The following is a 13,935-nucleotide window of genomic DNA, read 5'->3' as shown; positions in this document are numbered from 1 at the left end:
TTCAAGGGCTTTCCACTGAGACTCATTGAATCCTCAAAATCACTTCAAGGTGGTGATGATGATGAGCCTCCTTTTGCAGGTGAAATGCAAGCTCAGAGAGGTTAAGTGACTTGCCCAAGGTCACACAGCTGTTAGTTAGTGGAGCTAGGATACAAGCCTGGGCGGCTGCCTGACTCCAGAGCTGCAACCATCATCCCAGGCCCCTGGTGGAAACCCTAGCCGTGGTGGGGGCTCCTGGAAGGTGGCTGCCAGTCTCCTTCACCATTCAGCAGGTTTGAAAGTCCCTGGGGCACTTAACAGCACCACAAAGCTGCTAACAGAGATGGGGAGCTCTGTGTGGATTTTCGTGTGAGGCAGACACTTCTTCAGGTGCTCATGCTGGGGCTAAAACAGAGCATTTAAATGCAGATCAACGCAAAGGTTGACCTGCTAGAGATGCTCTGATAGTTCTGAGGCTGGAGGGCAAGAGTGCAGTTTTCTGAAAGGGTCCCTCTGGGGCCTGGGCTGCAGGCTACAGGCAGCTTTGGAGTTCAGAGTCTTCATGAAGGGCTTTGCACAAAGAGAGTTTTCCCACACAGCCACATCTGTATTTGTGAAGTGAAGCCTTTTCATTCCACGTCTTCTGGGCTGCAACACCAGGTTGCCAGGGACATTGTGCACTTAAAGTGGCTTCCACACGGGTCCCATTCAGCCCTGCAGTGGCACACACAGCTCCACCTGGGGACTTCTGGGGTTTGCAGCATACAGATGGTGTTTCCTGAACATCTACTGCTATCAGCCTGTGCATTGGGCTGCTGTAGTGAGCAAAACAGACACAGTCCTGCCCCACTAATCACAGAACCACACTTGGATGTCACATGGGGGTGGAATGCTGTGAAGAAAACGCACTGAAAGCTTGGATTGAGCAGCCTGTCACGTCCCCAGGGGGTGTGGGAGATGGTGTCGGAGGCAGTGCTTGAGCTGAGTTCTGAGCCACCGTAGGAGTGAACTAGGCAAGGAGGAAGGGGAGGGACATACATGTGCCGAGACCGGCTGCCCATAAGGAGCATGAGGCATTCAGGGAGGGCTGAGGCCAAGCAAGAGAGAGTTTGCTGTGGGGGTGAACAGGAGAGGGAGGCAGGGACTGGGATGGTTAATTTCATGGGTCAACCCAGCTGGGCTGTGGTCCCAGGTTTTTGCGCAAACACTAGCTACATGTTGCCCTGAAGGTATTTTATAGATGCAGTTAAGTAAAGGAGATTACCCAGGATAATGTGGAGGTAGGCCTCATATAATCAATCGAAGGCCTTAAGAACGAAAAACTGGAGTTTTCTGTAGAAGGGGGAATTCTGCCTCAAGATTGTACCACAGAAATTCTACTTGAGTTTCCAGCCTGCTGGCTCTTCCTTAAAATAAATTCTCTCTCCCTCTGTATATATATTTATATGTGGGTCGTGTGTGTGTGTGTGTGTGTGTGTGTGTGTGTGTGTGTCCAATTGGTCTGTTTCTCTAGAGAACACTGACTGATCCAGGGCAGACCACAGACAGCTTGGCAGGATTTGGGCAGGATTTGGGTAGTCCTTCGCTGGCAAGCAGTAGAAGCCAGGAAGGATTTTAAGCAGGGAGCAAGGCTGATCCAGTCAGCATTTGCAGAACATCAGTCAAGCCAGGTTGGAATCTGGGGAACTGGCACAGCAGTCCCAGAGGCTCCAAAAGCATCTGTGACATACCGCCCATCCTCCAAGGCCCCCTGAACCTCCCCATCTCAGATGAGGACACTGTTCGAATCCCTGAATTCCAGTGGTCTTTCTATGCCTTCATTCAATTGTTGAGCAAATACACGCATCTATAGAGCATGGCCTGCCTTACGGGTGGACGTGGGCCAGACCCAGGGCATTCTTTGAAACCACTGCAGGTTTTTGTTTAATCCAGGGTCCTATGAACAGCCCTTCTCTGCATTCATTCATTAATTCATTCATTCAAATATTTGAGGTCCTGGGGCACCTGGGTGACTCAGTTAAGCACCAGACTTTGGCTCAGGTCATGATCTCACAGTCTGTGGTTTGAGCCCCGTGTCGGGTGGTGTGCTGACAACTCACAGCCTAGAGCCTCCTTCCATTTCTGTGTCTCCCTGTCTCTGCCCCTCCTCCACTTGCGCACACGCTCTCTCTCTCTCAAAAATAAAACATTAAAAAAAATTTTAATATCTGAGGTCCTACTATTCGCTAAGCTCTACAGTATGGTCTGGTGATGCAACAGGAAACAAACCTAGCCCGAATCCCTGCTCACCACATGGTAGAACATATCCTGTCAGGACAGAGATGGCCAAACGTCAAAATAAAGAGCTCCAGGTGGAGAGAGGAAATAGCATGTGTTTGACTTCTTGGGCTGCGCAGCCCTGCCTCCTGGACTCACTACTCCCCTCTCTGAGCCTCAGTGTTCTTGTCGACAAAAATCACAAAACACCCAGCAAAATATGGCCCCCTGTTTAGAGAATTAGATGAGGTAACAGACCAGAGTCTATCTCATCGCACTGAAGTATGCACCTGTTGTTTCTGTGTCATTATTTTCCTTGTCACCATGTTGTCTGTGAGGTTAGGTAACATGCTTCAGATATGCTTGTCACAGGACCTTCTGTAAATATCCCAGCAGGGAGACTTGGGGTTTTGGTGTCTTGTTCTGGGTTTCATCTTAGATGCCTCAAGTTTGCTAAGTAGTCGTAGCAAACAAACAAGAATGAAAGAATAAGCAGCATGGGAGAGGGTGAGCCATCACTGCCAGCCTGAGGCCAGACCCCTTCAAGTGGCTCCCTCGTGGTTAATTAGCCTCCCTCCAGCAGAGATGCTCCCTGGACCAGTGCCTCCCCACTGGGCCTGTTCACTCATCCAGCTCCTGCCTCCCTCCCTCCCTCCCTCCCTCCCTCCCTCCATGCCACACTATCCACAAAACACTTCCTGCAGGCAGTGGCCCAGCATGGCTTGCCCCTCCCCCCGCCCCACTCCATCAGCCTGCACACATGCCAGAATCCTGCCATCTCCACAGAACCTCGCTGCCCAGCAGAGAAAGCTGGAAGGTCTCCTTCACAGGCCTGCCCCTGGCCACCACTGTTGAGGCACAGGGCCAGTGTCCAAACGGAATGTGAATGTCCTACATCCTGTCCCTCAGGGCACAGCAGAAGGGTGAGTGCAGGGTAAGCTCTCTGCAATACCAGCATCCTGCACCTGTCTGAAGTCACTCATTGCACTTGGAATGAGCCCACCTCCAAGGCTTCAGTGTGATCCGCCCATCTCCCTTTGCCCCCCAGACTGACCTCCCTGGCCTTCTTTCCCTGCCTCAACAGCCCCAGAGCTCAGGGCCCTCCACAGGCCTCACTCTTGCCAGACGGCACCCCCCTTCCCCTGCTCCTGTCATCCTGAACATCCCTCTCAGCTACATCTTTCTGCACTAAGTCCCTGGGCATTCCATATCCTAGCACCTTGCTCCTTTCCTTCAAAGTGCACATCACAGTTCGTCATTTATGTGGCTTTCTGTGTGTGTCCTCTCCTTCTGACCCCCCGCCTCTTCCCCTCTCCCTCCCCCTCCACATTAGATTTTTAAATGCCCGAAAGTAGGCATCACTCCTGTCTTCTTCACCAGTATATACACTACCTGGCACACTGCAGTTGCCCAATAAATATTTCTGCCTGAATAACTGAATGCATCAGTGAATACGTTTCAGGTCCTCTGCCCGAGGGCATGATCTAAGTGTATGTGGCTGAATTTTAGGCCAGATGATCAAACTCCCCGAAGGCAAAAATGCAGTCTGGTTCATCTTTGTATCTACCCTCCCCCCCCCCTCCGCCTCCCCATCTAGCATAGTTCTTGGCACATAATGAGTATACAGCAAGGGATTAAGGACCAAAAGGACATTAATCCAACATGCCACGGCAACCTAAGACCATATGCAGGCCTGCCCGGTATTCTGAGCCCTGAGGATTCCCAGGGACCAGCCCTGGAAATAAAGTTGCTTGGCCTTAATTTACAGTAATAACCATTCCAACTTACCCTCAAAGCTAAGCCTGGTTTGGTCATTGACAAACTGACTCATATCCTGTTTTAACCCATTTCATCCCATTCAGTCATTTGACGGTGGGTCTACTGGATGCCAGGCAATGTGCTAGCACCTCATTATTCAAAATGCAGCCTGCAGACTGGCAGTTCCCACCATCACCCAGGAGCCTGTTAGAAATACAGACTCTCCGAACTGACACAGACCTACCAGATTAGGATCTGCTTTTTAGCCAGATCCCAGGTGATGTGTACATATGTTAACGTTTAAGAAGCACCGGGCTAGAGATAGAGACTGAGAGTCTGCTGTCTTGGAGTTTAAGGCAAACCCAGCACCGGTGGACATCACCGCTGGGAGTTGACCACTCCAAGAGGAAGCTATGGGAGGCTTATGTCAAGAAAGTTTCACCCAGGAGACCAGAGGCAGTGTTGTAAGCCATCTTAAAGGTTTTGTAATGTTGACCCAAAAGCAATAAGAAGCCCAGGTGAAGGGGTTTCCAGCAAGGATGGGAATAAATAAATTGGCCCATGTCACCCCCTAAAGGTAGTGATAACTTTTGTAATTCATGATTAAAACGAGACTTCCTTCTCTTGTTCTCAAGCTCACTCAAGTGTCCAAAGAGGTGGCCTCTTCCTAGGTGAGCAGGTCAGTGCAGGACCCTGAAGTCCAGACAGGTCTAGGTTCAGCCTTTGCCTGTCCAGGAGGAGTCTCCATCTGTTGGTACGTCCCCAGTCTGAACCCCTGTACCCTCTCACAGGCAGTCATCCCACTGGGAACCTTAGCAGGAACATACCCCCTTTCCTCAGCTTTCAGAGGCACACTAGAGAATAAAACAATGAATTAGAGTTCTTAGCATGAATCGTGGCTCAGGAATCCCATGCCCTCCAGTAGCTAAGTAGAGGCCATATGGAATTGTGGTAAGATTATAGTCAGAGGGACCTGGGTTTTGAGTCCTAGCTCAGCCACTCACTCACTGTGTGACCTTGGGCAAGTGTTTTAACATCTCTGAAATTCTGTTTCCTCAATTGTGAATCGAAGAGAATTGTGAGGGCTGGGTACAGAGTGAGTGCTTTATTTATTTAACAAATATTTATTTGACATCTACTGTGTGCCAGCTCTGTACGTACTCTTGGGGGATCCAGCACTGGGCAATTTTAGACAACAGCCCTGCCATCAATGGAGTTTAGTAGTCCAGTGGGAGAAAATGTCATTAGTTGAATAATCACGCATATAAATATAAATGACAAACGTAGTATGTGTTTTGATGTAGGGGAGAAAAGAAGCTGAGAGAGTAAAACAGAGGCCCAACCTAGCCCGGGGGAGGTGACTCTGAGAAATGACAAATTGTGCAGTGTCTCTTGGCCAAGTGTCACTCTGCCCCTCTCTTTCAGGTACCTGGAAGGAAACCACTTAACAGCCGTGCCCAGGGAGCTGTCCGCCCTCCCACACCTGACACTTATGTAAGGAGCCCGGCATCGGGTGGGACATGTAATTTTCTTGCCTGGGGGAGCTCAGGAAACTGACGTGGAGGGTCAGGGAGGATGATCTGCAGGCTTCGCCACATTCCTGCACTTTCTCCTGGGTGGAGCAGAGAGAGGCAGCTGGGAGGAGTGAGCCGGCCTGATGGGCCAGGTCTTACCAGTGAGAGCTACACACAGAAATACCCAGAGCCTGGCATCACTGACTGTCCATCCACATCAACTTCCTCCTTGGCATAGAGAGAGGTGGGACAGCCTCTGACTTTCTGGTGCCCCAGTTAAATCCCAAGCCTCCTCAGTCTCCAATTTCTTGCAAGCTGTGGCTGCACTGAGGTTTGCCAAAAGCTTAAAGGGGCGTTTTTTTCTTCCTCCTCTAGTTGCCCAGAAAATGTTCCAGGTAAATGGTTGAAATTGAGGTTCCTTTGGGTGGTAAATGCCACTGGCTGCAAGTCTGCCAAGATCCAGGAAAACTCCCGAATGAGGAAATGTGGGGCATGGATGAGGCCCAGGAAACCGGGTGGTCTGTAAGCTTTGTCCCTTGACCACCTCGCTGCCTTGCCAAAGTGGGACCCGTGAGAGTACAAAGTAATTCCTTGGGCGAGTGGCCATTGGAAGATCACCCTGGCTGATTAGGGGGCGGGGAGCTGGTCCACAGGGGGGAATTGAGAGTTCTTTCACAATGAAACACTGTTGCCCTTGGAAAAATGGGGCTGCTGAAGAAAGGTGGAAGAAAGCCACCTGTCACCTCATTCAGCCTTGCTTCCTAAATATCCCCCAAACCAGCCTCTGGATGAGATCTCTCAGCTTCAGCCCTGTGGGCATTTAGAGCTACATCATTCTTGGTTGTGGGGCTGTGGTGGGCATTGTGGGATATTTTGCAGCAACCCGGGGCCCCTACTTACTAGACACCAGTAGCACCCCTCCGCCAGTAGGAACAACCAAAAATGTCTCCAGACATTGCCACATGTCACTGGGGAAGCAAAAGTGCCCCGAGCTGGGAACCCCTTCTCTAGAGCAATGGCTCTGAACCTCAGCTGATTAGTTTTTTGTTTTTGTTTTTGTTTGTTTTTTTTTTAATACTGATGCTCAAAACCACCCTCAAGCAATTAAATCAGAATACCTGATTTACAAGCCAGAATATCTGGGCATGGAACCCAGGCCTCAGAGGCTGTAAATATTCTGCAGGTGATTCTGATGTGCAGCTACTATTGAAAACCACTGCTTAGGATATTTATCCCTGAAGAGAATCTGGAGGTTGTAATTGGGAGAAGACTATACCCCTACCAATCTCATTCCCCCTAAGAGAGAATCTGATAAGATGGAATGAATGAATGCCAGAAGAGAGGGAGGAACAGTGAAAGGAAGGATTGACCTGGGAGGAAATGGCACTGGCATAAGGAGAGATCTTATGTGTTATGTTTTGCTGGAAGAATGAAATGGACAGATAAACTTGTAATTGAATGGTTGAATAGGTGGATGGATGGATGGATGGATGGATGGATGGATGGATGGATGACCAACAAATGCTTGAATGAGTGATTGAAGAAATCTTGAATGAAAAAATGAACATTTGGATGAATGGGTGGGTAGGTGAGTAGATTGGTGAGTGGATGGATGGATGGATGGATGGATGGATGGATGGATGGATGGATGGGTAGATAGAAAGATAGCATGCACAAATGTATGAAAGTTGCCACTAACAGTAAAGTGTTACTCTTCTATTTGTCCTAGTGACCTGAGCAACAACAGCATTGGTGTGCTGACCAATTACACCTTCAGTAACATGTCTCACCTGTCCACCCTGTGAGTACAATGGGGCACTGTGTTCAATATGGGCCTGGCAGTCAGTGGCCTGGGGCCATCCTTTCTCCCTGTCCCCTCATGCGTGTGCTCTCTGCTCTAGTGATCCTCTGGGCTATGGCTGCCCCATGTAGAGCAGACCTTAACCAGCAGAAGAAAAGTAAAGTAGGTCAGAACTCTACTGTCTGGGCAGTTAGAGAGGAACTAACACCTAATTACTTCTGAAGAAGGCCCTCTTTAGCTTACCTTCTGTGATTTGTGAATTTTCTTTCCCAGTGGAGGGTTTCCCTTCACAATTATATTTTGCTCAGATCCATTTATTTCCTATTAGCTCTGCACATTGTGAGCACTGACCATTTGACAACAGAGGGAGGTGATGGCAAAGCTGGTTAGGAAGCCAGCCTGCTGTGGAAGATGAGAGGAAGCTGGGAAAACGAAGCCAGAAGCCAGTGAATGTCCTAGAGTGGGGGAGGGTGTTCCCCTTCCCTTTATTGTTGGGAGGCTTTTTGTCAAAATATTAAAATTGGAAAGATAAAGAAATCATTTGCTTTGAGCGGTCCACAGTGTGGACCATACGCCCATATGTATGTGAGAATAGGAATGGCCGTGTGTCTTTGTCCACAGGATCCTGAGCTACAACCGGCTGCGGTGCATCCCCATCCACGCCTTCAACGGGCTGCGGTCTCTCCGAGTGCTGTGAGTACCCAGAGCCCTGAGTTCAGCTTCTGCTTCACCATGTAACAGCAGGCGATACTCAGCACAGTTCCCACACACACACTTCCCCAACCCGGCACTCCTACTGGCTCAGTGGGGTGGGGCGGAGGGGGGAGGGCAGAGAGCCAGCTGCTACCATTTGTGGACCTGGATCAAATCACAGACCAGTCTGAGTTTCTACTTCTTTCTGTGCCCAGTGAGATCACTAGCACCTCCCTCGTGAGGATTAGCATATGCAACTGTATTCTGCACCCTAGTAGAGCACAGTGTGTGGCTTATGGCCACTATCTTGATGATCATTCCACTGTTGGTCCCTCTGACTTTAGAGCGGCAGGGTAAACACTGTGAAACTCTGCAAGGAAACCAAACGCATCTATCAGAGGTCACAAACTAGAAGCCCAGAGACCTGGCTCAGCTCACAGACAGCTATTAGTTAGCAATTGTAGAGTTAGTTGGCTCATAGAGTATCTTTTCAATCAAGCAGTTTGGGGGCACCTGGTGGCTCTGTGAGTTGAGCATCTGTCTCTTGATTTCAGGTCAGGTTGTGATCCCGGGGTTGTGGATCAAGCTCTGCATAGAGCCCCGCACTGGGTTCTGTGCTAAGCTTGAGGCCTGCTTGAGATTCTCTCTCTCTATCCCTGTGCCTCTCTCTGCCACTCCTGCTGTCTCTCTAAAATTAAAAAAAAAAAAAAAAAAGTGTTAATAAGTTGCCAACAGTTAAATATCAGGAGGCTTCTCATACAAAATCCTAATTTCTATTATTTCTTAGAAAATGGAGAGACCTGGTCATTCCAGGGCTCCCATCTACATTCTTGCATGGCTGAGCAGCCCTGCCCCTTTAGACCAGACTGTATAGTCTGCAGCCTCCACAACTGCCTCCCCATCACCTTATGACACCTGCCTCACCCTGTCCTACACAAGGTAGAGGACAGCCCACTGAGGCAGATGAGCCCCAGCAAAGGCACGATGACCATGAAGTCTACCTGCTTTTCAATCATGGCTCTGCCCCTCCCTAGCTGTGTGTCTTCAATAAAATCCAGATGGTAATTACCTCACAGGATCTTATAATGATTAAATGAGATGCTGTATATAAAGCATTTAGCGTAGCTCTGGCCCACAGTAAGCACATTATAAATATTTGTTATTGCTGTTATTTATTACCTTGCAAGAGCAAGAATGGCACCTCACTGCCACCCCCAACCCTTGGTCCTGTTGTCGCCTGATTTTTGTGCCTTCTCATCTTGCACATTTTGTCGGGAAAGGAGGATTCTCTGAATGATATTGCCATGAGAACAGAAATGCCACTTTTTGTGGCCGTTGCCTCATATAACCCTTTCCAACAGTGCTGTAAGACTGAGGGGATTAGGCCCATTTTAAAGATGGGAAAACTGAGGCCCAGGTTGTAACTGGCCCAAAATCCAGCAGTCAGGAGCTTGCAGAATCCAGCCTCCTGACTTAGAGCCCTGGACCCTTCTCAGGACCCAGTAGCAACCAGCAAACAGCACCCAATGAGCCTGTCCATTTCAGAGCCTCCAGGCTGATGTGATTTATCGAAGCCCACAAAACACTGGTGTCAGCGACAACTCCCGCCACATGTCATCTGCGCTGTTATTAAAAATCAATTCTCTGGAGGCAAAGAAGTGCCCGCGCTGACAGTGCGCAATCTGTTATTGTCACTTATTTATTATCCACCTTCTCTGGGGAGTTTGAGAATGGAAACATCAGCAGAACCATTTCCCTGTTTCCAGTTGAACACAACAGGAGATGGGCTTGTTTCATTGGCCGGGGCTGAGGCTGGACCTGCTCCCCCCTCCCACTTCCCACCATCCTCCCTTAGTCCCACCTTGTCTCCCATCCTGGTCTTCTGGTTCTATGCATGGGTTTGCTCCCAGGGGCTGGGCCTGACAATTTTCCTGGGACCCGTGTGTATATGTTTGTAGTTAGAGAGGTTCTGGCGGGGCAGCTCAGCACGGGAAAGGGAGGACAGTGGAGAATGCTCGCCTGTCCATTTGTCGGGTCTCCCATGGTGTTGGCATGAACACCACCAGGTTTTCTGCTTCCTAGGCACCTTGTCCGCCGTGTTCCAGATCACTGTCATTAGTCCACCAGGAGCACACCTCAGCATACCATGTGCTTGTGCTTGCTTCTTGAATTAAGAATTAGTAGGCTTTTAGCATCATCATTGTAGAATCATGGGCTCTTGGAGATAAAAAAGGGTCTTAGAGGCCCTCATTCCAACCACCTACCTCAGTGGGGAGCAACTATTTTCTGCATAAAGGCCAATTCAGGAAAAATAAAAATGTTTATGGAGTACGTTTCTTTTATGATATTTGTATCCTTTCTCCCAGTAATTGCACATCTAGGAATTTATGCCTAAGAATAATCCGATATGAGAGAAAGATTCTCTGTGCTAAAATATTGGTTGCTCTGTTATTTTTAACCTCCATTTTAAATATTACCTACAAGTGCCACAGTGGGGAAATGCTTAAGGAAAGCATAATGCAGCCAGTCAGTGAAAGGCAATTATTAAAAGAGGTAAAGACGAAAACTAGGTAGCAGTGTGGGGAAGTGTTGACCACACGGCCTTATGTGGAAAAGTAAACCTAATTTTTTACATTATAATTATTACTTGCATACATTTATAATTATGAAGTTCTAAAGGAACATAGGAAACTTTTAAAAAAATCATTGATAGCGAACTGCTAATGTGAAGTTATTTATGTAATAAAAGAAGGCAAAGTTAAAGATGACTGAATATAGTAGGATAGTCACAATTTAGAGGGTTAGGGGGGAAAGGTAGGTTTTTTTGAATGAGTATCTACAACTGCGTTTGAGCATTCGTGTATTCTTTTCTCAATTCTAAAGGGTTTCATTATTTTAGTGAAAATTTCAGAAATGACCAGAGGTCAGGGATACAGGCAGTTTGGGATGGGGGAAGAGAATGAGTATCAGGTTTAGCCATAGACAAAGGCCAAAAAGTATTCTAGAAAGACCTGACATTTAATAGTGAGTGAGTGTGTGTGTGTGTGTTGGTGAGTAGATATGTATGAATACATTTCTGAGACAGGAGGATTATCAGGGACCCCTGAGTACAAAACATTGGGTGAAAGTATGTGAGATTTACCAGTTTGCTCTTAATCGAAAAAGAGCTAGAAGGGAACATTCTCATGGACATTCTAGTTCTTCTTTTCAGGGATCTGTGTGTTCCCTGATCGTTGCCCCACACCGAGCCACATGCCTTGTGCGTGTGTGGTCCCAATTGTCACTCCCCAGCCCCAGCCACAGGAGGGCCACCTGGAATCAGTTAGCTGTGGGAGGGCTATTTCAGTGTGTGCTCAAGAGATGTGGGGTGGGATTTTCATTCATCATCCTCAGTATTTTTAACCCCTCATCCCTGAAGTAAGATTGTGCTTACTATTTATGTATATGGGGCTGTTCATCTCACCCTGCTCTACCGATTGCATGGATCCTCCCTACAGCATCCCTACAGAGGGCTCCATTGCCCTTTGCTTGATTATGTTTAGATACCATGAGCCTGCTCCCTTCCCAGATAATCCCACTCCATTTTTGACCAGCTGTTGAACATTAGACAATTCTGGTAAGCCAAAAGGTGATTCCTTAGGGACTTAAACCCTGGTCCCGGTTTGGCCCTTTGGTGCTACCAAAAAATAGAATTAATTGTGAATTTTAGAAATGGGAAGTGAGTGTTAGAAATTATCCTATCCAAACCTTACATTTATAAGGTAAGGAGACACACTCAAAAAGGTTTAGTGACTTGCCCACAATCATTCACTTATTTTCTAAATGCCAATTGTGGGTTCAATGCTAAACACTAGACAGGAAAATAATGAAACAAGTTCTTGTCCTCAGAGAGCTCACAGTCTAGAAGAGGAAACAGACAAGTATGTAAGCTACTGCCACACATGGCCATACCTGTGGGAGAGCCATGGGACCCAGTGTGGGCCCTCAAAAAGGCTTTCTGAGACAAAGATGGTAATCACCACTGACATATATTAAACCTTGACCATGTATGACATACTGGGCTACATACTTTAGTTACATTATCATATCATATCCAATTTTCATATCAACCCTAGGAAGAACGTACCACTATTAGCCCTATTCCCCAGACGTGGAAACAGAGGCTCAGCAAGGTTGAGTCACTTTGCCAAAGGGATGTAACCACTACAGAGTAAAGTTGGGATTTGAACCCAAGACTGTTGGCTCTTAGAATCACTGCCCTGAGCTTGTACTCCCAAGGCTGAGTCTGCGCAGCCAGGGGGAGTTACCTGTGTGATGGGAGTGGAGAATATTCTAGGCAGGGGGAGTTACCTGTGTGATGGGAGTGGAGAATATTCTAGGCAGGGAGAATATAAATTCCCTAGACAGAGTCCCTGAAGTCAGGAAGGGCATGTGCATAGGGACCACAAGGAGCTACAGGTGTGGATGGATGTGGCTTCTGGGAATGGGAGCAGGAAGCTGTGCTGCAGACATGCCACAAGGTGGGAGCAGATGCAGGGCTGGACCCTGGTTTCCAGCTCCTAGCCCAGTGCTCTTTCCACCACATTCCATCCTTCCCACCAGAGATTATCTCTTTTTGTTGCCACCCATTTCGGACTTTTCTTGAGGATTAGAAGGATGTGGCCCAGAGATGCCTCTGATGAGAATTAAGGAATGTGGTGGAAAGACACCTGAACAGGAAGGTGACAGGCACGGGGTCACTCTGCCGAAACCCAGTGTTCCTCTTCTCCAGTCCTGGAGTCTGTCACAGGACATACACGCTGCATAGCTTCAGGCTTCCCCTCTGTGTGTGGGGAAGGCTTTGAGAGGACTAGCCCCAGAACACAACCCAGAACCTAGAGGGGAAGGAGTCATGGTGACCTTAGCCATGGCCGCAGCTCACGTGAAGGAGTGTGCATCAAGTACAGGCCCTGCATGTAGCCCTGCGCCATCTGAACCACTTGCATTGTGTCTTTTAAGCTTCACAACTAGCTTATGAAGCGGTACGTTAGATCCCTTCCTGGCTGAAGGATAGGAAAATCAGCTCAAACCACATTAGGCATGAAGACAATTTATCAAAGCATATTACTGAAAACTTCAGTAGTAGATATTACATTCTAGGGCTGGGTGCAGGGACTTCCAGTGGTATCAGAAATGTGCCTCTTTCTGCTTCTCAAAACTGCCTCTGTCCTAATAGTTCCAGAGAAAGTCCCAGAAATATCTCACTGGCCCACTTAGGTCACCTGCTCAGCCTCAAACCAGTGACTGATTGGGCTGACCTGGGCCATGGTTCTGCCCCTGAGATCAAACCAGTTGGACTGAGGGGAGGGAGGGGTGAGTCCCCCTTGGAAAAGGGAGGAACTGTTACAGAAGAGAGATTGGTGCCAATTAATCCACATTCCTAAAAAGATATCTACTGCAAGTGGATCCTGAGAACTCCCATTTTAGAGATGAGAAAACTAAGGTACAGAAAGATTGAGTCTGTTGAATCAGATAATCACACAGCCGGCAATGACTCACACCCAGGAGGTCTGATCCAGGGTCATTTAACCCTTAGGAGTGACCTAGCCCGCTGAAAAGAGACTTCACCCACCCCAGCCCACATCTGGGATGAGGATCTTCCCTGCCATCTATCATACACACTGGAACGCCTGTGCAATATACACATTCTATGAGCACCTGGGGATCCAGAGACCCAAGGTTCAGGCAACCCAGAATTAACATGAGATGGTTCTGCCTTCATGTTGCTCTAAATGATGCCCTCATCCGCATCCCAACATTCCCAAGTTTGCTTTAACACCTATTAAGAGTCAGCAGGGAAAAGGAGTCCCAGGCGCTTGAAGATGGGTCATTCTGAGTTGGAAATTGCTTGCCATCACCAGCCCCATGAGGTGTAAGGGGAAAGGGGAGGAAAAG

The 13,935-nt window shown here is 48.2% G+C and overlaps 1 protein-coding gene across 1 annotated transcript in view; it reads left to right on the top strand.

The window, feature by feature from the left end:
- SLIT3 (slit guidance ligand 3) overlaps nt 1–13,935 on the top strand; it is a 594,085-nt gene that overhangs the window by 538,142 nt on the left and 42,008 nt on the right. The window contains exons 21-23 of the mRNA XM_025923495.2: nt 5,419–5,487; nt 7,237–7,308; nt 7,930–8,001. Coding sequence (XP_025779280.1) covers nt 5,419–5,487; nt 7,237–7,308; nt 7,930–8,001 — 213 coding nt within the window. The remainder of the gene's footprint in view (nt 1–5,418; nt 5,488–7,236; nt 7,309–7,929; nt 8,002–13,935) is intronic.

The sequence above is a fragment of the Puma concolor genome, chromosome A1 (assembly GCF_028749965.1).
Source record: "Puma concolor isolate L17-30 chromosome A1, mPumCon1.1.hap2, whole genome shotgun sequence".
Classification (NCBI taxonomy): domain Eukaryota; kingdom Metazoa; phylum Chordata; class Mammalia; order Carnivora; family Felidae; genus Puma; species Puma concolor.
Note: the sequence above shows the minus strand (reverse complement) of the source record. Positions and strands in the feature narration are given on the sequence as shown.